We start from the raw sequence: 23,688 nt of genomic DNA, 5'->3' as shown, positions 1-23,688 counted from the left end.
CCTAGGCAGGAGAAAAAGAATTAGCTCAGAAACATAATGTACTGCAAACTCCTCTAAGTAAATGACAGACACAGCTCCACAGCCAAGAATAAACAGGGTAACTCCGTGTGCCACAAAGACCAATCGCCTCATCAACAATATGCAACCTTTAATGATACTCACTGTCAAGTTGTCTCTCAGTAACTGCATTATTAGCGTGCTGTCTTTGTATGACTCTTCACTTAATGTATCAAGTTCAGCAATTGCTTCATCAAAAGCCTAGTGTTATAAAAAAACAAACAACTCCATTGGCCATGTGACAAAAGGTTATGCAAATAATTTAAAATGGAATTTCCCCCCACTTTAGACTTACCGTTTTTGCAAGGGAACAGGCTTTCTCCGGGGAATTGAGAATCTCGTAATAAAACACGGAGAAGTTCAGAGCCAGACCTAATCTGATCGGATGTGTTGGCTGCATCTCCTTTTTACTGATTTCAAAAGCTTCTTGATATGCTTGTTGTGATTGCTCCACTATCCCTTTGAGGAAAAAATACACACAAAACCCACAAGTAATTCACATATTGTATTCAGACATACTATCAGGACTGTGTTCACACCTGCATGAACAAAGTAAGTTAAGAGTAAATGCCTGTGAATGAGCACTTTACCCAACAAGTCACTACTTTATGAAGATTTTATATATCACATTTTTAAATTAATTTTTAAAAAAAGAAGTTGTCATTGACCAAATCACAGGTTTGAGTCTCTCCTGTCCACTCGGTGACTACTTGTATTTACAAATGTTTGCAGCAGTTCTGTAGCACTTAAGGAATATAAAACCCACCACCCACATGAAAAGGCACAAAAATGAAATTTTAATTACACACAGGTTTGATACAGTACCACAATTTCAACGTCTTTAAACAGTGCAAAGCATCACAGATCCACATTTTAGTCCCAGAAAACACTGACGATCTTTGCCTATCATGCTGAATCCTTTCAGGAACAGTTACCTACGTATTTCCATTCAAATTGCTTGGTAAAGATAGTTGCGGCATACCTCAACCAGAATTCATTATGTATTTTTAAACACTTCCAACATAGTTCCATTCCCAATGCAGCAGGGAAAGCACTTTTACGTAACTTAAAAAGTTCTAGTACTTACGAACTTCGAAGTAAGGGAGAAAAAATAATTGTACAAGTATATATTTGTACAAGTTATAAATGCTTGGCAGAAAAAAGAACCAACTATAATGTGTATACTAAGACTGAAGAGCTCAAGAGCTTCCATTCTCACTGAATGCACTTGAACTTATGAGGAGACCATGCCTGCACAGGTCAGAGATCATGGCCCAACGCAGCCCACAAGCTGGACTACATCCTTGATGACTGCAGAAGGCAACTGAGGCACTAGACCCTGAGCACAAAGGGACCACTGTTCCTGTGCTCTCCAAGAACACTAACAGCATCCGAAAAAAAGGTGGGCAGGAAGTCATTGAATTCAGATGCAAAAGGACTCCAGTCTTAACATTTCTGGATCAAACCAGAAATGCATCCAGCATGATCTCTGCTAGAGCACCAGTCACATGTATTAAAAAAATAAAGAAAGGAATTTTAGGCTAAGGACTCAAAAATACATCAGTATTTAAGTCAGAAGTACTCAAAGACTGAATCTGAATACCAGTATTCAGGATGTCTATGCAATCTCTGTTTGTTCCCCTTTATGTATTCACAAAAATTAAAGCATCATATTGTCCTCTTCAGCATGGAAAAGGGAGAACACTCACTGCACAATTATTCAACATTCTGTCCTCTCTATACTAATCACTAATAATGGCATGCTTTAGAAAAACCAGGCAACTGCCATAATACCTTGAAAGTGACCAGAAGTTGGTATGTTACAGTTGAAAAGAGCCAGGTTTACTGTAAATTAAATTCAGAAGTAGTGAGAAGTGTTTTACTCTTCTCATAATGGAAAAGCCTTAGAACTGTTTATGAAAGGCAAAACATGCAGCATGAAAAAACACGTAACTTCAAGGCATGAGACTAAGCGTTTTATTTTGTAATAATGTTATTTATGTTAAAGAAAAATTAACAAAAGCATATTTTTTCTCCTTATTTGAGAAAACACAGTTACCTTTTGAACAGTGATTTGGGAAACTCAGTGCAACATTTGATGTATTCCATTGCTTTTTGTATCAGTCACCCAGTACAAAAAAAGTTGTAAGATTTTTAACCTTGAATTCTTTACAAAGTGTTGTACACTTCCAAAGTTCAAGGCTAAAATAGTAGGGTGAGGTACATGCTTGACATTCCTGTCCATTAGACTGCTGTAAGAAAACGCCAGTCGATAAAATAATGACCCTGGTTTATGAAGATAAAAATATCTTCATAATAAAACTCCCCAGAGTTGGGAGCTTTATACTGTTGCTCTATTTACTGCAAAAAGCTGAAAGAATACACTCCAACTAAGCAGATGTTACTTCCTAAGCAATAATTATCAACTGTTCTTCTTTAAGGTCACAGGCAGCATACAGGAAAAACCCGCGATATTAAACACTTCGGGGGGGGGGGGGACATGAGATAAATAATAAATCTTCAGTTTAGGAGCCATAGCAACTCAAGCTAGATAGGCTTTCAAACATTTTTCTTCAGCTGTAAACCCAACAAAAACTGCTCAGCCAGGAGACTGGGTTAAACAAAAATGAACTTTAAAACCACTTGAAACAAAGATTTTCACAGTCTTGATTTTAGAGCCTGCAACTTAATCCTCAACAGGAAAAGAAGCTTTGGGACTCAAAATATTTTAACTTCTATGCATGTGAACAGAGATTACAAAAAGGAAGACACAATTACTCTCTGTACAGTACCAGATCTAAAGTGCTGGTTACATATGTAGTTCTGTAGTCACCAAGACTGGGTTGGTTTGCATGCAGTAAGCATCAGAAGTCAAATCAAGCCCTATTACACTAAGTCTTAGTAGCTTTGTGCAACTCCCCATTACCCAGCATAGTGGGGAAACCGAGCTACCCTATGTAGTGTTGATACAACACATGCCACAAAGCTAAAGCAGACACATCTCCGCCCTTGAAACTATTCCAAGTCTATTTCACTTTCATACCAAACTCAATCTAGTTTGAAGTCACGCAGACACCTTTCTGTATCATACTGGGAAAGCTTATTAGCTTGAGAGCAGCACATGGCTACAGGGGTGTCACATGTTCAACAGCACTGCAAGGAACCTAGCAAGTCCTACAGAAGGGCAGAATGCTACCAAGCATCAGCTGCACAGCCCAGATAACCCCCAAGGGTCCTAAGTCCACGCACTGAGATTGTCTGCACAGTCCCAAGCATCCCGTATTTCTGCAGACTGAGTGCAGACTAAGCTGAGTCTGCAAGAAAACAGCTCAGGACTAGCAGAAGTTACCAGACTGGGCTCTGTGCTGAAGTGCATTGCTCTTCAGGGCACCCTGCCACCAGTCCTAAACTGGCTCCAGGAAGCAGGTTCGCACTGTTTGCACTGAGCTGTATCTAAACATAATGTATCGTTCTGAATTGAAGGTGACTCTGCACCGAGTCAGCATGTTCTTAGGGTGTCTCTTCAACTACAGCAGTTAAGCAACCTTAAATATATTAAACGCCTCATATTAACTTTTCTAACTAAATCTAGGTGAAAGCAACTCACCTGCAATTATGACAATCTGCTTACACGAAGGTATGAGAAACTTGAGGAAATAAACATTTGGATATTAAACTACCATGGTTACGGAAGAAATTTTCCCAACAGTAAGATTACTTTTATTAATCCTTTTCTTCTCTAGGTAGTTTCTAGTCTCTTTGCTCACTGAACCTATGCAGGCTTCCGTGTTCTGCAGAAATGGCACAAATAAAACTTCAAAAAGCTACAAGACTTTGTCCCCCTACAAAGAGGTAAAAACCCAATACTCGGCCAGACAGAAGATGCACAAACCTGCACTTCAGTGATAAACCAGATGCATGCATGCCTAAAGCTGGGGCCGATTTCAAGATTTCGTGACTGAACATCTGTTCCCTGCTTCAAACAACAGGTACACCGAAAAGTCCATAACTCATTTGAAAGCCAATGAACTAGATTTTTCTTCAGAAAACAGGCAATATATTACTAAAGAAACTTCCGTCCAAATCAGAATTATTCTAAAACTAAGAGTCACATCACCACCCCACCAAAAGCAATCTAATTTGGCAATATTTAGCCACAAGATGACATACCTTTCTTGTCATCTCCAGCAGCAACCTCAGCCAAGTAACGGTAGTAGTCTCCTTTCATCTTCAAATAGAAAACTTTACTTTCTGCTTGCGAAGCATTAGGGATCAAGAACTTTTCCAACAGAGACTAAAAAAGAAACAAAGAACACAGTGTTTTGTACATACTTACTTTTACAGTGTGCTGAACCAACAATTCAATTATATTACAATTTATTTCAAAGTCAAGACAGCTTTAGCTTTATTCTTTGCCTATTGTCTTCACATCCTACACAGCGTGTTCAGTTAAGGACAACGTGTTCTGGATCACAATTCTAGGTACAAAAAGGAACGCTGCATGCTGTAACTGGATGGAGAGATGGTGGCTGTGTTAATTTAGCAGATGAGTCTCGTATGACCAAAGGAAGAGTTTCGCTAAGCCACTATATACTACCCTGACAAAAATAAGGTAATGCCTAGAGTCTGGGCAAAGGGTAAACAATGGAAGAAAGCCTGCGTCCACAGAAGATAAAAGGATCCAAAGTATCAGCTGACAAATCAAAGACCCAAGTATCTTACATACACAGGCAATAAATAAGCCTCATTAACCTAGTTCCCATTAACTACAATGCTGTACTGGCACTGCCACCAAGAAAGTGTAAGGTGAACCTGGATTCTTGCATTTCCAGACAGCTGACAATTTGACAGTCAGCTAGTTCTGTATCATTGAAAAGGATCCTCTATCCGAGTTCATGTGCTGCTCTAACAGGTGTTTCCTGTATCTTCCAAACCAAAGGTAGCTCTCCAGAGTCTCTCTACCAAATCTTCCCTGTGGGCTGCCAGTTAAGACCAGTTTTTTCTAGATGATGCTGACTGATTATTAGATTAACATAGCAAGTTCCCAGCTGAGGCAATCATGTCATTTAGCAAGAGTTCTATTATGATGAAAAGAAAAAAGAAGAAAAAATAATCACTAGCTCCAACACATTTAGTCAAATTAAGGTACAAGCTTGTCAAATTTCTTGGTATTGAGCGCTTAAAGTCAGACTTTGAAAGAAAAGCCAGTTATCTGAAAGCCTGAAAAAGTACAGAAGTGCTTCTGAATACTCAAAACTGAATCAGCTTTCACATATACTTTGCAAAGGCCATGTAGCAATCAAATTTTTAAGAGGTTTTAGTAAGGATTTTTAGGTGTCCTTTTTTCCCCTGTAAATTAATGACTGACATCTCAGTTTTGCCTCACTTTTTAGCTCATTTCCAACGACACCACAGAAATGGACAATCTAATTCAGCTCCAACTCACAGAATGATGGCTACTTTACTATCTGCTATCTTACCCAACATACTCCTGGGACAGACATACCCTGAATACAGTAGGCTGTAACCCCTGTACTGTGACACAGACACCCTTGGCACCTGCTTTGCATACTAGGCCAACTGACATAAAGCTACAGAAAACTGTAATTCACAGAAAGAGCAAGAGTCAACAAGTTCAGTTGGGTTTTTTTTTTTGTTTGTTTTGGGGTTTTTCTGTTTTGCTTTGTCCATTTACATAAATCACAAATATTTAGCCTGGTAGATTCAAGCTGGTGTGAAACTCCTGAAAATGAAGTGAGCTGTTATGGCAGCTCTCTCTTATTTCTGTCTCAGCAGACTGGGTAATGAAGTCTGACTGACAGAAAGCAGAGTCAGACAACGTTCAGCTATGCCTATGCTCCGACAAGATAAAAACCTGTTAGTGGACACTCTTTATTGGTTTCAACATAACGGAAAGCATTTATTCTTTCACCTTTAATATTAGGTATTTCCAGTATTGTGGGGGTTAGTATATAGCTTCATTTCATAACCACGCAGGGAGACATAAAATACTGCATGCCCTTGCTTCCCATCTGAATGACAATCCTTTGGCAACAAAGGGAACGCAACACAAGCAAGTCGTCAGCAGAAGTATTTTTATGGAACCAGTCAAATGGGCTGCCAATCTGCCTCATGCCAAAGGCACCCTTCTGGAGGGCATACCACTATGTGAGGAGAAGGATTCAAAACCACCTCTGCCCTGGTGTGACTGGAACAAAGCCGAAGGCTGTAAGGTATACGGGTCACGCATTTCAGCTCACTAACTACTTACGTGCTCTGTTCACACCATTAGAGAGCTTCAAGATTCACAGCTATGAGATTTTTCATGAGTGCCAAGAAACTCCAACTTCAGTGACAACTGAAGGTTACCAGAGACTGAGAATAAGGCTCCTTATTGGTTTTTCTCTGTAGGACTGCAATTAAGTCAGGTGTGTCAGTCTGCACCTATCATTCTGGCACCATGGGGAGCTGCCCTCCTTGTGTAGCCTCCATTAATTAGTCAGACCAAAATATTTTCAGTGATTCTAGAAACAGAAATTATCCACCATCCATATAGAAGGTTGTTCAATTAAGAAGTACAGCTCTGCTCACTCCCATAAGCAGCAACCAAACTTGCAGACTTAAAACACCACTTAGGTCACAAATGAGGTAAATTTTTTGCAAACACCTAACTGAATGGGTGAATTGCACCAACAGACAAAGACAACTGAGAGTCTCCCTGATTGGGTAAGATACTAGGAGAGCAGGAACAGCTTGGACAGTGCATAAACCTTCTACTGAAAGAAGATTTTTCAACCCATGTGTAACTTAGAAGACCAATGCATTAAGAAAATCTCTTTGAATAGCTATTCGTAACATACAGCCTACGCAAAGAGGCTCCGTCTCTGAGACTGCACTGGTAGCCTGCTCATACCTGGATGAAACCCTCTGTTCTATACAAACAATACACAGGACTGGTAGGCAACATATCTTTGGGAGAGTTTTATTTATGCCAAATACTTCACAAACAGCAATAACAAAACCTGAAAGCAAATTAACACTTAAAAGCTATCGTGCAAAATTACTGAAAGGAAATCTCTCCCTTATTATTTATCTAGCACAATATATTCAGTTTCTCCTGTCCATACCAGTCTTTTTATTTCAGGATATATTTTCTTTTACTGGCATAAGTAACCACAAAACATTCCTTTAAAGTTAGCCTCAAGATTCAGAGCAGTCTGAATTACCCTAGACATTTATCATAGTGACTTATCCTAGACAGTGGCTGTGAAAGCCACAATCTGCATGGAGATGGTGTGGCTACAGAAAGCCATACAGATGAGATCAGTGAGCCTACTGACCTTCTGAAGTTCCATTACAGAAGATAACGTAAAATGTTAGGCATAACAAAAGGCATAACTAATCTAAAAGTTTGTTGTCTGCTAATACATCTGTTTATGGGGAATACTGCTTATCTTTCTCCTTTTTTTTTTTTTTTTTCCCAACAGCTTTAACAGCAAGGCTTCTCTAGAGCATAGGTTTTTTCCCCCCTACAAGGAGGAATATATTGATATTTAAGTCCTATTGATGGGTTCTGTTTGTTCAAAGCAGAAGAAACAGGAAGAACCGTTTCGATAGGGCTACCACCGCATGCCTACCTCCTCTCTCCTTTACCAGTTCACATGACAATGTTTAGCAGTACAGAGCTGATTGCCATACGGGCCACTGAAGTGCTAACAGCTAGTTCAACACCGGACCAATAAGCTGATCTGTGATTACTGAGTTTGTTAGGTGATCCACATAACTGTAATGCATACAACACCCTGACAACTGAAGTCCATACAGCACAGGCATATTATAGCTACATGGTATGTAACTGAGCCCTCACGCTCATTCACGACATTCCTACCATCACGTGAAAATCCCATCCATTTTTGATATATACTAATTCACACTAACTACAGCTCTACAGGCAGTTAATTACAGTGCCTCGATCAGAGTCTGGTAGAAATAGCTTTTGAAACAAAACCAAAACACTACTCCTTGTCCCCTAAACCCCACAACTACTCAGCCATAGTCATTAGAACTTTTAATTTGGCAGCAAGAAACTAACTGCTGTGAAACAAACCATAGCATTGTAATCAATTAGGCAGATGCAGCAGCATCTTAGAGCACTTTTCAGCCAAAACCTGTAACAGCTTGTACAAGCACTTCTAATACTTTTCATAGCAAAGTCATACACAAATCTTTTCAAAAAGAATCAGTGGAAAATTCTTAAACAAATAAATAAATAAATGTGTGTACTAAATTTGAATGTCAAAACTTACTAATATGCTGGCCATAGAAAAAAAAACCAAAACAACCAACCACCACCTAAAAGTAGGCTTCAACACTTCACATCTGCAATTGTGATTATGACTAAGTTAACAGCTTTCTGGTACTCTGGACTAGGAGACACAGCACATTCAAACTCAGATGTCAGCTATGTTCACACATACCATAGATAAGAAATCACATAAATTTGGTACGTACCCCTAGACCCAGCAAGTATGCACTAGAGCGTGTCTAGTCTTTGTCTCCAAAGAGGCTGCATGTACACAACTTAATTATTCTACTAGAAAACTTCAATCCTGGCTTATTTTAGACAGTAAACTGGAAAGAGATTAACCTTCTTCATTCTTACACATATTCTTTTGCCAGAGCAGGACACAGTCAACAGATGGTAGGCAACATGAAGCACAATGTGTTTTGAGCCCATTTTGATGAAATGCCCTATGGATTTGTTCCTTTGTTTTTGCAAGATGAAGTCTGAAGGTAAGAGTTAGCAGACTCAGTTAAGAGCGTGAAGGAAGCATGATGAGTAGTCATTCTGTGTAACAAAAAACCCCAACACCCAACCCTCTACAAAAAAGTCTGCTTCCTACTGCAAGCAGACATGCTTCAGTTTGTCAAGCTGCGGTGAGAACTGCAGTTGAAGACAGGAAGCCAGCCCATAAAGTCTTGAGCAGTCCTTTCCGACACTTGAAGCCTAAAACTATCCTACTTTTTAAAAGAATTTGCTTACATCTTTGGGAAATGACCTGTGTGGGCCAGAAGACTATTCCCAAATTTATTGTAAGAGAATTAAACTCAAGGCCTTAGTTTTGCCTTGTTGCTTATAGTTCTGTGCCTATTTTCCTTTATTAAAGGCTCCATCTTAGTACACGTTACTGCCTGGGAACTTTAGTAATTATTAATGCATTTGAGGATTGCATGAACAGCTCAATTTTCTATTTAAGATATTTCCCTCCTGACAAACAGGAGAAAAAGAATAAAATCACCAGGTTCTAGAAAACTGTAGTTGTAAATGAGCAGCTACTACAAAGTCAGAGAGAACCAAAACCTTTGATTTAAAATACCAGTAATTATTAAGATCCATCATTGAGTAAAAACCCTAGAACTACTGGAGAAACAAAGATACAGTTCTTGCACTAAAGAACCAAGCTGCAGAATGGCAGAAATCCAAAACAATACACTGATAAAAAGTTAGGTAACTTAAACAGTATCAGTTTTGCTTAGACCTGACAAGCAGGCCTTTTGTCTCCATGCAGTATAAAAAGATATCTGGCCTAGTTATGACATTATTTCTAGTTCTGGAGATAAGTTACACAGGAGTATTAGGTGAAGTTTAATTCACTTATCATCCATCTGTGGTATACGGCATAGGCATGAAGATGACACGGAAGAACTGTGGGTTTTAAATTCATGGAAGACATTAAAGGAACCGTGTTGGTGTTGTTTTTTTTTTAAGCTCAGCCTGAAACCTGTTTCACACTGACAATGGTCTAATATTTTCATGATGTAAGCAGCATGCCACTATCTTTCTCCCAAGAGATCACAAGAACAAAGGAGGGATTGCACTGGCTGACAGGACTCTTCCGTTTGCTAACCTACTTGTAACACTGCCCAAAAGAGGATGCCATTAGAAAAATACGTAAAGAAAGCAAAAAAGTGCCATGCTTCTGTTAGCCTCCATCAATGCCTAGGGACTTCTTGAGCCAGATGTGGTTTCTTTGAATGTAGTAACCTTCAGCAGGCTTCCTGTCCACATTCCACACATTGTCCAAACTCCTCTTACATCAACATAAACTTAACACCCACAATTCACTATAGAGAAGCAGCTGCAGATACATGACTACCTGCACATGAGGAAGTATTACTTTTGCTCTAAATCTATTTCTCAGTTTCATTAAAAACAATAATATATGTTTAGCTTAAAAAGCACTGGTACTCGAATCTGCATTTCTTTTAGAAGACTACCACATAACTTCAGATTATTTGACCGGTTTCAGTACCATTTCCAAACATCAATCAAGAGCCTCCACTTCCACTTTCATAGCATCCAGATAGCCATTTACTTTGTTCTCTACAAAGGAAGAAAGTGAGCAGCAGAAGACGGAAAGAAAAATAAGAAAGATGTAATGGATATTAAGAGGGACATCCAGCATCATGTTAGAACCAGCAATAAAATTACAGTCTATTGAATCTTAAGATTCAGCTTTCCAGATGCACTTACCAACTGCAACCCAGACAGAGAGTACCAAGCTCCTCTCGTGTCCCAATGCTTCTAGGGCAACAAGCCTTCCTTTGCAGCAGGAGACACAAACCTACTCAGACTACTGTGACAATGTTGACTTGCTGTTTCCTGACTACCTGCACAGCTGTGCATGAGTATTTGAAAGAATTACACATATAAAGTATGAGGTAGACATTCAAAATATTGATTCAGATCAGTGCTTTCAGGTACACTGGGGGAAGAGCTACATGTACCTGGTTTCTAGTGGAACCCACTAACCAACCAACACAGTAACTGCAGCACAGTTTTGTTAAGCAATTCTTTTACAGACTTCTATTTTGATGACGAAGTTATTAAAGTAGGCCACCTGTGTTGGACAAGTTCAAGACACCTATCATTCCTATAAAATGCTAGCAAGTGATTTTCCATGCATGTGTTTTCTGCCTGAGCACCAGTTAGGAAAGTTATGGGGGCTATAAAGCAACACATGCAGTTAGCTGCGCTGCACAGATTGGCACATGCACTCAAACCATTTGTGGCCAGTAGAAATTTTATTTACACACATCTATCTCAACTGTTGGAGGAAAATGACAAATATTTGTATTTTAAAGGGGAATATTTTCAAACAATCCCTTCCCAAACCCAGGCTGTTTTGAGACAGGCTCATTATGCTACTTCTGATTACAGCTCTTGCCAGAGTTTGGGACAAGGGCTCTGCAACTGCTGCCTCATGGGTGACCTCCAACCCTCTTGAGGGAAAACCAAAAGGACTGCTCTGCTGCCAGCCTTCTACTTCAGCTGAAAGCCTCTTGTTTAAATTAGCCACAGATTTCTATCTACTCATTTGTTCACTTGAACAGGAATACAAGAAAATCTATCAAATACTAGCGGCTGTTGTGGCACTGGAGATCCCTCTGGTAAAACATCTGCTGAAGGAGGAAACAAACCTACTGCCCGTTCTCAGTACCAGTTATTCTTTCCTCCCATCAAACTGGCTGCCCACACAAACAGGCAGCTGCAGAAATTTGAAAAAGGTGGTAAGGAAAAGCTGGCTGGAAGAGATGAGGTGAGAACAATGAGCCTTAGCAAGGGAAGAGATCAGAATTTGGGACAAAAGACCTTCAGAGAGCAGGGAGGACTTTTATTGCAGAGTTTATGCAACGGTGGAAGGTGTGACAAGCATAGACACATCTAGAGTTGATTAAGAGCACGAAAACACATACACTTGATTAGCAGTTTTGCTGTAGTCAATCTGGTGAAGATCTAGAAAGGAAAAAATGGCAGAAATGAGGCCTGAGTAATAAGAGGGTAACTGAAAAAAGAACTAAAGCACTAACAGAGAAAAGGGATAACAGAGAGAATGGCAAGAAATTTCAGGTTATGCAAAAGAAATACTAAGTCTAAACGTGTTTCTTTAAAAAAAAAAAAGAAAAAAATGCAGCATCACATATGGACAAGCAGAGGAAAACATGGAAGAGGTAGGATACCCTGAAAAATCATCTTCATGATGATGCGTATGCTGGGGGACTAGAACTCAGTAAAAGTAGGTGTATGCAGTAAAACGCCTAAAGGGTGCTCAGAGGTAAGACATGGCACAACTACACACCACCAGTCTGCATCAGAAAAAGGTGGTAACTGAGGCAATGAGGAGCAGCATCTCGGTTCATACTTTCACAGCCATACACGTAGCTATCCTTGCAGATCTACCTCACCAGCTTAGGCTATCATGCCCTTTACTAGCTTGTTCCTTCTAACACTTTGCTTTCCAATTAGTATTTATGCAAGGGAAGCAAATGTGCTTGATATCAGGATATACTCTTTGAGATATTCAAAAGACTTCTGAAGTCCTTCATGCCAGTCATTACAGGTTTTTTACCAAAGTATGCTTAACAAACATGTGACAATGAAGGAACCAAATTCTGATCCACAGGCAAAAATACCTCTCCAGTTTAGCAACCAACTCTTGAGAAAACTCATGCGAAAGGCAGCAGCCAGGAGGAAAAATAATTAGGATTAAAGTATTTAATTTGCTGAGGCATTGCTGTAGACATTAATAGACAACACAGTCTCTGCTGAGGATCAAAGCCAATATGCAATTTTTACCTTTCTTTTTTTTTTTTTTTTAATTGCATCGCCTCAATCTATTTCTTGAATATTGGGAACTTGCAACAAAATACAATGGTGCCAAACCCATCAAACATCATCACTCTATGAAGAAACAGAACAACTTCTAAGAAACATGAGATAAAACAGAACTGAAACCAATTGAGTTGGATAAGAATTTCTGCTTAGACAGGTAGGTCTAAGCGATAGCTATTCTAGCTGTACTCCAAATCAGAACATGCTCTACTTGTCTTAAGACTTTACAGTTTTGGACTTTGAAGAATTACTACTAAAAACCCCCACAAAAATGATGTAACTTTTTTTTATCCTTGACAAGAAACAGAAGTAGGAGCTATGTATCTTTAGCAGCTTGCATTCCAAGCAGGGCTGAAACTTCCTGAAGTAGACTATGTATCTATTAGGAGTCCATTAGAGCATGCAGTGTTAATAATAAAGCATTTTATTAACCAAAATGCCATTTTAGCCATGTAAGCCTACTCTGCACTAGGAGAATCTGATCAGTTAGAGATCAGATTCCCATTGCTAAGTATTTTGTTACCTGCATAATCACAAAGGGTAACAACATAAGACAAAAAAACCCGCAAACAAAACACAACAGCTCTCTACCCCATTTGAACTGTATTAAATCTGATGTTAAAAAAATAAAAATCAGGAATTTACTGTTCATCTAGCAGCAGCATGGCTTACTGTTACTTCTCATTAGAAGAGGCATTGCCAATCTTCTGTCAGATTTCAAGAAAAATAAGCAACTACACAAGAGCGGACATTTAGTAAAAAACAAGTTTAAGAAATAATCACAGTCTTAATGCTCTTCAATCAATTTTAACAGCACAAGCTTTCTCAAACTATTTCAAAATGGTAGTCAACTTCCACCTGAACGGACAACCAACTTCAGGTTCAGAGCCAGCAGCCGCCATGTCTGCCTACAGCAAAGAACAAATAAAGTGTTTGAGAACCTGTTTCAGAAACACGTACTTCTGTCAAGTGCATGTAACAACAGTAGTTACCAGATAAAACCAGAGATAGTATGGCATCTCTTTATACAGATGTACAGAGATAATGCACCAACTCTGCTCATATTCTAGATTTTGTGTTTCTTCCACTTAGGGCTTTCACAAGCACAGTAAATCTGGTATCTTAACAATGCAGCGTATCTACTCTTAGCCTTCTAAGTAACCAACCACTGCAACAAACACAGCAGAGCTTCACAGAATTACAAGTACACACAATGAAGTTCTTGCTTGAACATCCTGGAAGGAGGAGAATACCCGTCATAGGTGACTAAACGGATCAACTTTATTTTGCTGCTCAGAAGTGCATATCAGCAGTAAGCACATACGGTACTTGAACACTAAAGGTTGCGGTCAAAGCAAGTTTTTACTGGGGTGCTTTTGAAATGTGTAAGCACTATGTATTTTTTTTAAATCAAAGCCAATTATTAAACATTCATGTCAAGTGCAATTAATACAGCTGACTACTAGTTATAGTAAAGATTTGTCCTGTTTCCAATAAATGCAAGAGGATATACATCCAGGTATGTATGTGTATACACACGTGTGTGCATAGCTAATATAAGTACCAAAGGTAACTGCTTGTTTAAATGTTTTTTTTGCATTTATGCAGAACACCTTAGCTGATTTTATGATGAATGGGTGCATTAAACACACATATCAACATTATGGATGCACTTCTTGCTAAGATTAATAAGTAGTAGTTCACATTTGCTCATGCAGCCCAACCACTGGTAAATTACTTCTATGTGCTGGAATCTAAAATCCTTTCAAATACGAAGTTTCATGCATTTACAAACAATTAATGAACAATCTAGGATAAATAAAAACCAACATCAGTCATCTCATTTTTTAACTGATCCATGAAAGATGTTTAATTCTCCAAGATTCAACAGTTCTTCAATAATTTAATTTGCTTAAAAAAAATAAAGGTAATTGCTTTAGTTTAGGCAGTGCTTTCACTGCAATAAAACAAAGAAACAAACAAAAGAAGAAACCAAACCAAAAACCCAACAGCCAAAAAAAAAAAAAAAAAAAAAAAAAAATCAAGAAAACTTGAAGGGGTGTAGCTACAATCAAGGAAGTGATTAAAGGATTAACAAAGTGAAATCATGAGGCTGATGCAAATTGCCTCAGCTTCCTACCTTCAATATATGTGAGGAATTATACCAGACAAACCCTAACTGAAAAAGCTAGACTTGGAAAGTTAATGAAAAGCTTAAAATTACAACTGCCCTGGGAAGTCAGTAAACCCTGACTACATTTTACCCTGCAATATTTAAAAGTTCATTCAGAGAAGCATTTGTGAACCCGAGGTACTCTCATATTTTCACACACACCACTAGCATATTACCAATTACCATCTTTTAACATAAATTTTAACAACTTGAGAAGACATCTTGAGTTCTATGTCTAGGTTTGGGATCCACAGTACAAGACAGATTGAAGCGAGTCCAACGGAGGCCACCAGCATGATTATGGGGCTAGAGCACATGACGTACAAGGTAAGGCTAACAGAGCTGGGCTTCTTCAGCCTGGAGAAGACCAGCAGATCTTACTGCTGTGTACAGCTGCCTAGAGAAGATTGAGCCAGATTCTTCCTGAAGGTCTACAGTGAAATGATGAGAAGCACCAGCAAAACTGGAATATGAGGAATTTTGATTACATATAAGTTATTTTTGTTGGGTTTTTTTTAACCATAAGTAAGACCAAATATTATGACAGGCTGTCCAGAGAGGTTATGGAATCTCCATCCTTGAAGATATTCAGAATTTGACTGACAAGGCAACGTGATCTAACTGGATCCGTTCTCAGCACAGATGAACTAAATGACCTTCCTTCCACCCTAAATTATTCAATCAAAACAGCTTAAAACAAGGACGAAGTTTTTCAAAACAAAGCTTAACTCCTAGATTTCAACAAATCAAATGCCCCTCCGTGATCAACATTCTGCAAATAGAATATTCTACAAACACCTCCCCTTCTTTTCTGAAAAGATCAAATGAAGGACACTGATCTCAAAAACAGAAACAAAATGCTGTCAAAAATAAAAAACTAAGCATGAAGGACACAGATCTCAAAAACAGAAACAAAATGCTGTCAAAAATAAAAAACTAAGCAAGACTGAAAGAGTCACAGATCTAGAGGTAGCAGGTTTCAGTCAGAACACTGAATTTTCTGTTAGATCACAGCACAGAAGGGCTATGGTGTAAGTCACTCGAGCTCATAAGCTATTTATCTGCTAGTTAGCACCACTCTATAGGTTAGCTGTACTGACTGTCAGGAAGGACACAATGAGTGTACGGTGGTTGACTTTAAAAAAACCTCACACATGTGCATGGCAAAAAGCATATGGCTGCCTGTATGAGAGAGGACTAAACTTTCTAACTCTGTCATTAAGAATCAGTGCAGAAATGGGTTTTATAGATGTTAAAATAGTAACCTATTAGATGTTTGCAGGCAACTAGAAAATAGCCCCACAGTAATTAGAGTATGACGGCAATAGGCATTAATTCTGTGGCATGTTCTTTAAAAGCCATTTAAATGCATCTGAATGGAATTACGCTCCCTTCCCCCCAGTGAACTCCAGCCCCATAACAGGTTACTAAACCTCCTCCTCCTCCCCCCTGCACCCTCCCCAACCGACATACATATGAAAGAATCGCAAACCTGAAGTCACTTGGTTGAGATTTAACTGCACCTTTTCTTCTTACAATTACCACTTCTAAAAAGTTAAGTATCTTTAACAAGTGCAAAGAGATCTAAATAGTACAAGCACACAAGAAGTACCATTTTTAGTTTCTGAGCACAAAGTTGGGAGGAAATAACGTGGCAAAGAAAGCAAATAATTAATCTTATTGAGAGCACTGTCAACCTACACCCTGTCTGACAAGAAGGCAGTGGGGAAAAAGTGCTGCAGAGCACCTATGTTGTAACAGTAACTCTAGAACACTGAAGGGCAGCCAACGTTTCAGGAAGCTCTCTAGACCTTAAGGGGAATAACCAAAAGGGAAAAGAAACAGTGAAACAGCGCTTGGGCACTGCATGCAAAGAAATTTACTTAAGGTACGACTGGGGGGGAATTTGGGGGAGGAAGAGACATCACCCAGAAGACTGGGCACGGCGGAAGAACATAGAACTGTCACATATGGTACACTCTGGAGGACATGCGGGGACTACTGCTGTATGTGCCTGCCTAGGAAAGAGTGTAACTGTCTAGAATTACATTCACACTGAAGTGAAGATAGCCAGTTGTCTTTTAAATTTTTAGTTTACATTTAGCTCATGCCAGAAACTGCCTGAAAGCTACTAGTAGTTTAAAGCACCTGAAAACTTCTAACATGCAAGCAGCATCAGATGTTAACTATTCAAAAAGCTTCCCACAGAATGAAGTACATTATCTGTACTTCAAATTAAATCTCTAGTAAGAGGAATATTTCAGCTAATGAGGATTCTGAACTACTTCAGTTACAGCTCCGTTTCCTATTAACTGCAAAAAGCATGTTGAAGAAAATCCAAGCCTGTTAGATTAATAACAATTTTTATTATGGAAATGACAAATAAAAGATCATTATACTGGTATTTTAGACAGAACCTCCCTTTCACTATAGAAAGTGAAACAAAATGTGAAGCACACACTTCGCTAACATGAGGAAAAGTACTCAACAAAAAGCTTAATTTCCTGTATCAATATGAAACTTCTGAGGCTGGAAATTTTCTGTAATACTCAAGTACATTTAAGATGCTAGGGTATGGCAATGTACTTCCTTACACACACACTGTATTATTCTTGAAGAATTTGGAAATTCAGTCTTCAGTAAAAGTTCCTTTCACTGTAACAATATGTACAATGTATCACAATTATTTGCAGTTTATCAGCACTACCAGACCAACTCCAAATTAAGAGTCAGTTATACTACACCTGAATATACTCCAGTGTATATCTGAAACAACTGGTGCTGCACCATGACATTTTAGGTGTCTCTGCTTTATACAGCAGCACTCTGAGGCTGCAGCAAACAAGAGAAGTAGTTCAGCTCTCTGTAGAGGTACTCCACGGCAGGTGTAAGTGAGGGAAGATTTAGGATGTGACAAGGCCGTAGATGTTGGCTTTTCCTGCTGCAATATCAGCGTAAAGGAGAAAAGTAAACAGTCAGATCTGAGCACATAACTGCTAACATTTTTATCGAGTCTAATAGTTACGAAGCAAAAAAGAAGTCCAGCATCAATTGCTCTTATTCACTCCTTAAGCTAGTGGAAGAACTAGGAACACAACCAGGCAGAACCTAGTTTGGTACACTCTGCTGTTTACTGGATTAAAGGAGCTATTTCTTTCAATCCAGTAGTAATTTGATTCCAACAAATGAGGGAAGAGACAGAAGCTGCAAAGGAGCCAGCTTTGCCTACATTCTGCTAGTCACAAACACATTCCCTTAATTGGTTTCCTCCCTTAAAAGCTGAAGTTAGGACACCAGTCACTTCCACACTCAGCTGTGATGTAACACCCCAGGGCATTAAATATTACTTAAGAGCCTAGCAGGCAACTTAAGACACAACAACAGCTCAAACAGATTCACAGTCTTAATAAAAGATACAAAAGTTTCTGAACTGCTTTTGTACTGTAATTGATAGGGCTCCTGACTGAGAGCTTTGAAAGTTTGTTAACACTTCAAGTCTTATTAACAGCATACTTCACACCAATCAAGATGTGTTAAGCCTTGTTTTTCACTTCCATGAACAGTTACAGACTACATATTGCTGTGCAAAAGTTACAGAGGATCTTCTGAAAAGCAAACAATCACCCTAGTTCTATGTTTGCATGTAGCATTGTGCATGCTCCTGTTCATAAAAACCAACCAAGTATGTTACCATAATTCTTTTTTCCTCTGGTAAAACAAAGTGAATGTCAAATAAAGCAATACGGTCAGTCACATTTCCAGGTGAGTAAGAATGTATGTAAATAAGGATATTCCAATGAAAATGAGAAAAGGTTTTTAAATGTAAATCTAGTTCCTCAATGCAGTTAGGAATGTCAAAGGTAGCGCGTGCCACTTGAAAGCATCTTTAAATCCTATCCCTTGAATTAAAAAAAAAAGTTTTATTTTTTAAACCTAAGCAAAAAAAAAAATAGTTTTATTACTGCTAATCACTGCCTAAGACATTGTTTCTTCTGGACAGTAATTTTTCCTTAATCTATTAAGAAAAACTCTACTGGCAACACTAAAGATTAGTAAGACATTAGCTTCCTAAAAGTAGTAACATATCAAAGAGTAGTAACTTCTTTAAATCATGTATGTATCTCATTAACACAAAGAGAAATTCAAGTTCATTTTGAGATTTGGAAGATTTAAAGAAGATTCCCTCCCTGTGTTTCCCCCTGCTCCTAGATGCTGCAGCTGCCGCAGCGAACTCAAAAGCTGGGCTTTTGTTTTAGTTTTATTTATTTAGCATGCACAGTAAAAGCTAGTTTCACCTTTGGTTTCCATTATCAGAAAAAAATTAATTGTAAACACTAAATTCTTCTGAAAGGGGGTTTCTAAGCCCAATGACTCAAAATGATTTCTTAAACCCAAACATAGCCTACAGGAGAACTTCAGATCACTGTGAACTGAAAGCATCCACCTCCAAGGGCTTTCCCATTAATAAAATAATTTTAAAAAGAAGTAACAGGAAATTAGAACACCACATTTGGAGTCCTTATTTCCCTGGCTTAAATAGATGAGCCACCACTTAACAACACAAGAACTAGGAAATCAGTTATTTTCAAAGTTTGGCATTTCCTTTTTCATAGTGGAAGTTTAGAAGTTATCCTTACATAAGATAACAAAGCATATGAAACTGGGTGTGTTACAATAACCATGGAAACCAGCCTACACTGGAAGCCAAGAGACTCAGTTATCCATGCTGACTTTTACACACCCTTGGGGAACCAGTCTTCTAGAAGGTATCACTGCCTGTATCATCTATCTTACACAGCAAGCAAAATTTATGCTACTCATTGATCTCAATTTTCATTTGACATCAGATCTTCAAGCACATACTTGGCTATTTAACAGTTTCTTCATATCACATGTCATTCTGTCACCTCCAGGTACGTGATCCCTCATCACAACCTGTGGGATGACACACCAGCAGGGTCCACAGTCCAGTGGACAACTCCACTGCCGACAGTAACATCTACCTCACAAGTGGTCACAGGACTGGACATCCATCAATCGTGTGCTCTCTGAAGCACCACAAGCATATGCAATTGAAAAAATCCTGACGATCTGGAGTAAGCATTTGGAAGAGGTTCAGATTTCACAAACCAGTCTCCTAACGAAAATATAAGGTTGGTTGTTGGGTACATGCACCTTTTAAAGTAACTACAACCCATAGAAAATGCCTTTTAGAACACCATTTTAGTATGCCACTAAAAAATGTTAAGTTTAAGAGGGTATCACAGCATTTCTACTGCCTCTTCCTGCAGACAATTTTCTGCATGGCTGAGTCATAACTAACATTACATCATCTCACCCAGGGAGGGGCACAATTTCCGTAGAGTAAGAACTACCTCTTACAACTAGAGCAGCACACTGAAGTTGCAGAAATCAAAGTGACCTAGGATACAAGTACTGCACTGAGGGGGAAAAGTAGAGGAGAAAACCCCAAACTAAACCTGTATCTAGTTCATCCTCAAAGTAGTATGTTGATTTTTCGTAACTATTACTTTACATACAATAATGTTTCAACATGTCTCCAAATTCATTAGCATTCGTAACTATGACGATTTGTTTATATTATTATCAATTCATTAAGAGGGAAAGAAAAGTTAGACATCTTTTAAACTTTGTCCTTCAGAAATAGCATAGGAGACCACAGCTTTACTGACAGACCAGAAGTAGTCCCAAAGGGCCCAGCACCATTTACCCTGCAACTCTTAAGCAAAAATGGATCAACAGTTTCAGTATTTCTCACCAGCACATCATTGCAGATGTCTCTTAGCTCAGTCTCGATTTTCTCTCTGTATTCTCGAGCCATCTGCTGTTTTTTCTCAGCACCTTCCGTCTTTTGTTCAATACTTGAGACGACTCTCCAAGACGACCTACGGGCTCCTACAACATTTTTATAGGCAACAGAGAGAAGATTCCTCTCTTCGTTGGACAACTCAGCTCCTTGCTCAGTCACAGACTTCATGCAACTTGCCATGTCATCATATCTTTCAGCCTGCTCAGCCAGTTTGGCCTTCTGCACCAGCTCATTTTTATCCATGCTGATATTTCTGAAGAGGAAAAATAGTGAGGCATTATTCAGACACTGATCAAGGACAAAGGTGTTCTAACTTCATATGCAGCACAACCATTCTCTTAAGTAGTTTGGAACTGTAACAGGTATGACTGAAATCCAGAACACAAGGCATACAAGCACCCAATGCTCAAATGCATCGATGCATGGATTGAAGAGTTAAAGTCACTGTTTCCTCCTGAAAAAATGTTAACTTTTAGATGTTTTTTTTAATAAATGCAAAAAAGAGCATCCAAAGGCAAACTCAAACCAAATCATTCCTATCTTAAGCACGTAAATGATCTTAGCTCTTTGCCCTCACTCCCTTTTAAGACCTGCAGTATCAACTGCATCCAATTATCAATATAATAAAATCAACAAGGAAAATACTCAACAGTAAGTTTTTCCACAGAGGAAGGCAAAATAAAGGCTAGACAAACAGTACCAGGCAACTCTTTGTGCCTTAATAAAAAAAAAAAAAAATCACAGTTACATGCAGAAAGACTTGGCAAAGAGATCTGCAAATCAAATCCCACACTGGATGTTAAGAGAGTCAGAATGCACCAGACAGGTATCTAAATTTCAAGGCACACACCCTTCAACAATGTTAACTTCCTTCTACAAAATGGGATATGGCAGACGCTCTGAGCCAGGCAGTGCTGCTCAGCCTGAGAGGCTACCTTTCAGGGACAAAAGGAAATTTTACTGTTTAAAAATACTACTTCAACGTCAGTATTTGAGATAGCACGATTCAGCCGAGATGCCCCATAACCCGCATCTCATCAGTGCTTTTTAAAAAAGTTAAACTAAAAAAAATAATCAAGCTCTGCTGAACAGAAAGAGTTATCAGGTAATTTTTTTTTTGGCACATCAGAAAAGACTAATCCTCCCTCAAGCCCCGTGCTTTCACATATCTTGACTCGATCACTTTGAGACCCTGACAAATGTGCCTTGGGACACACCATCCTTTAAAGTTTAGGCTAGATTATAAAAACAAGAACCAATTTTGGTCACGCAGAGGGTATGTATTTCTTTATGCTCCACACACAACAAGCCAGCATCATAAATCTTTAACCATTAACCTTTTTGCCGTTTTACGTGAAGTCACCACAAACAATAGCAGCACTGTCTACCTTTTAGGAATAAATTACGCACGTTTTAAAACATTCCAGTCACCTGAAAGGGAAAGTTTTAGTAGCTCCTACCCCCAACACCGGGGTACAAGCTCAGCGGCCGTTTCGCGGCGTTTGCAAAGGCGCGTTGAAAACTTGACCGCACCGTGAACAGCGGGGTTAAGGAGCCATTTTAAAGCAAGGTTTTGGCTACGGTTGTTTACCACCCGGCGCGACCGTGACGAGCGCGGTTAAAACGCCGGCCCCCAGCGCCAGCCTGCCGGGCTGCCCGCAGGCCGCTGCGGCAGCATCCTTCCCCGGCGGGCCGGTCGCCCGTCGCTCCCGGCGGCCCCAGGGTGGCCGCCCGCGGCGAGGCGAGGGCCGGGCGCTGCCGCCCGCGCTCCCGCCACACGCGAGGTGACAGCAGAAAATGGAGCGGCCCGGGGGAGGAGCGGCGGCGCGGCCCCCCGGGGCGAGGAGGCACGCTCCGGGCCGCCCCGCCCGCCGCCCCTCCCCGCGCTGCGGCCACCGCACCCGCCCGCCGCGGGGACACCGAGCGCCTCGCCGGCCGCCTTTGTCATGGCGGCTGGGCTCCGGAGCCCAGCCCACTTCAGCGCGCGTTAATCCCGCTCACCTCCGCCCAGCGCCGGGGGCGGCGGCGGAGGAGGATGCCGCGTCCCCGCCCTGGCAGCGGCCGGACGAGGGGACAGCCCGCGGGGGACGGGGCGCGCGGGGGAGGGGCGGTGGCACGGGGGACACTCCCCTCCTGCCCCGGGGGAGCCGCCGCTGCCGCCCGGACCCCTCGGCCGGGGCGGGGGAGGTTGGCGGGGGGGGGCTGGGCGGAGGGGAGGGAAGCGAGCCCGACCGAGGGGCGGCCCCTGCGGCTCTTCCGCGCCCGGGCAGCGCTCCCGGCGGGAGACCACACCCAGCGGCACCCGCCCGCGGCCCGCGCGCCGGGCCCCTGCCCCCGCCCGGCGGAGGCGGCGCCCCCCCCCCCTCCGCGCCCACGGGCACCGGGTCGCCCCCGCCCGCCGCGCCACGGGCGGGGCCCTCACCTGCCGCCCCCTCCCCCCGCCCCGCCGCCCACGGCCGCTCTTCCCCTCCCCCTCCCCTCCTCGCCGGCGGGGAGGGGCAGCCGCGGCCTCACCTGCGCGGCCCCCGCCGCCCCCCGCAGCGGCCCCCGCGGGACGGGCCGCTCCCGCCGCCCTGCTCCCTCCCCGCGGAGCCACCCCGCCGGCCCCGGAGGCAGGGGGGCGGGTAGGGAGGGCTCGGCGCTGCCCGCCGGCCGGCCGATCGGCCGGCCGGCCGCCCGCCCTCGCGCGGCCCCCCCCACCCCACCCCACCCCACCCCCCCGGGGGCGGAGGGCGAGGTCCCGGGGCGGCCGCCCGGCGCGGGGCCCGGAGGCGGGGCGGCGCGGCGGGCCCCGTTACCTGTGCGCGGCGGGAGCGCGGCGGCGGGTGTCTCGGGGCGGGTGGCCGGCGCGGACTGTGCCTGTCTCGCGGCTCGCTGCGCTGCAGCCTCTCTCCCAGCGCCACACACGGCGTCTCCGCCAATCACCGCGCCGCAGCGCACGGGCAGCGCACCGCC

The 23,688-nt window shown here is 41.5% G+C and overlaps 1 protein-coding gene and 1 long non-coding RNA gene across 2 annotated transcripts in view; both read right to left on the bottom strand.

Annotated features, from left to right (window-relative positions):
- Positions 1–23,688, bottom strand: part of YWHAZ (tyrosine 3-monooxygenase/tryptophan 5-monooxygenase activation protein zeta) — a 27,923-nt gene extending 4,235 nt beyond the window's left edge. The window contains exons 1-5 of the mRNA XM_055800331.1: positions 23,532–23,688; positions 20,683–20,986; positions 4,228–4,351; positions 353–516; positions 163–258 (exon numbers count right to left, since the gene is read on the bottom strand). Coding sequence (XP_055656306.1) covers positions 163–258; positions 353–516; positions 4,228–4,351; positions 20,683–20,976 — 678 coding nt within the window. The 5' untranslated portion in view covers positions 20,977–20,986; positions 23,532–23,688. The remainder of the gene's footprint in view (positions 1–162; positions 259–352; positions 517–4,227; positions 4,352–20,682; positions 20,987–23,531) is intronic.
- Positions 17,250–20,676, bottom strand: LOC114010381 (uncharacterized). Its single transcript, XR_003551799.2, has 2 exons — positions 19,767–20,676; positions 17,250–17,844 (listed from the first exon to the last, which is right to left on the bottom strand). It is a non-coding gene; the product is annotated as an uncharacterized LOC114010381 (long non-coding RNA).

Source organism: Falco peregrinus, chromosome 3 (assembly GCF_023634155.1).
Source record: "Falco peregrinus isolate bFalPer1 chromosome 3, bFalPer1.pri, whole genome shotgun sequence".
In the NCBI taxonomy this organism is placed as follows: Eukaryota; Metazoa; Chordata; class Aves; order Falconiformes; family Falconidae; genus Falco; species Falco peregrinus.
Note: the sequence above shows the minus strand (reverse complement) of the source record. Positions and strands in the feature narration are given on the sequence as shown.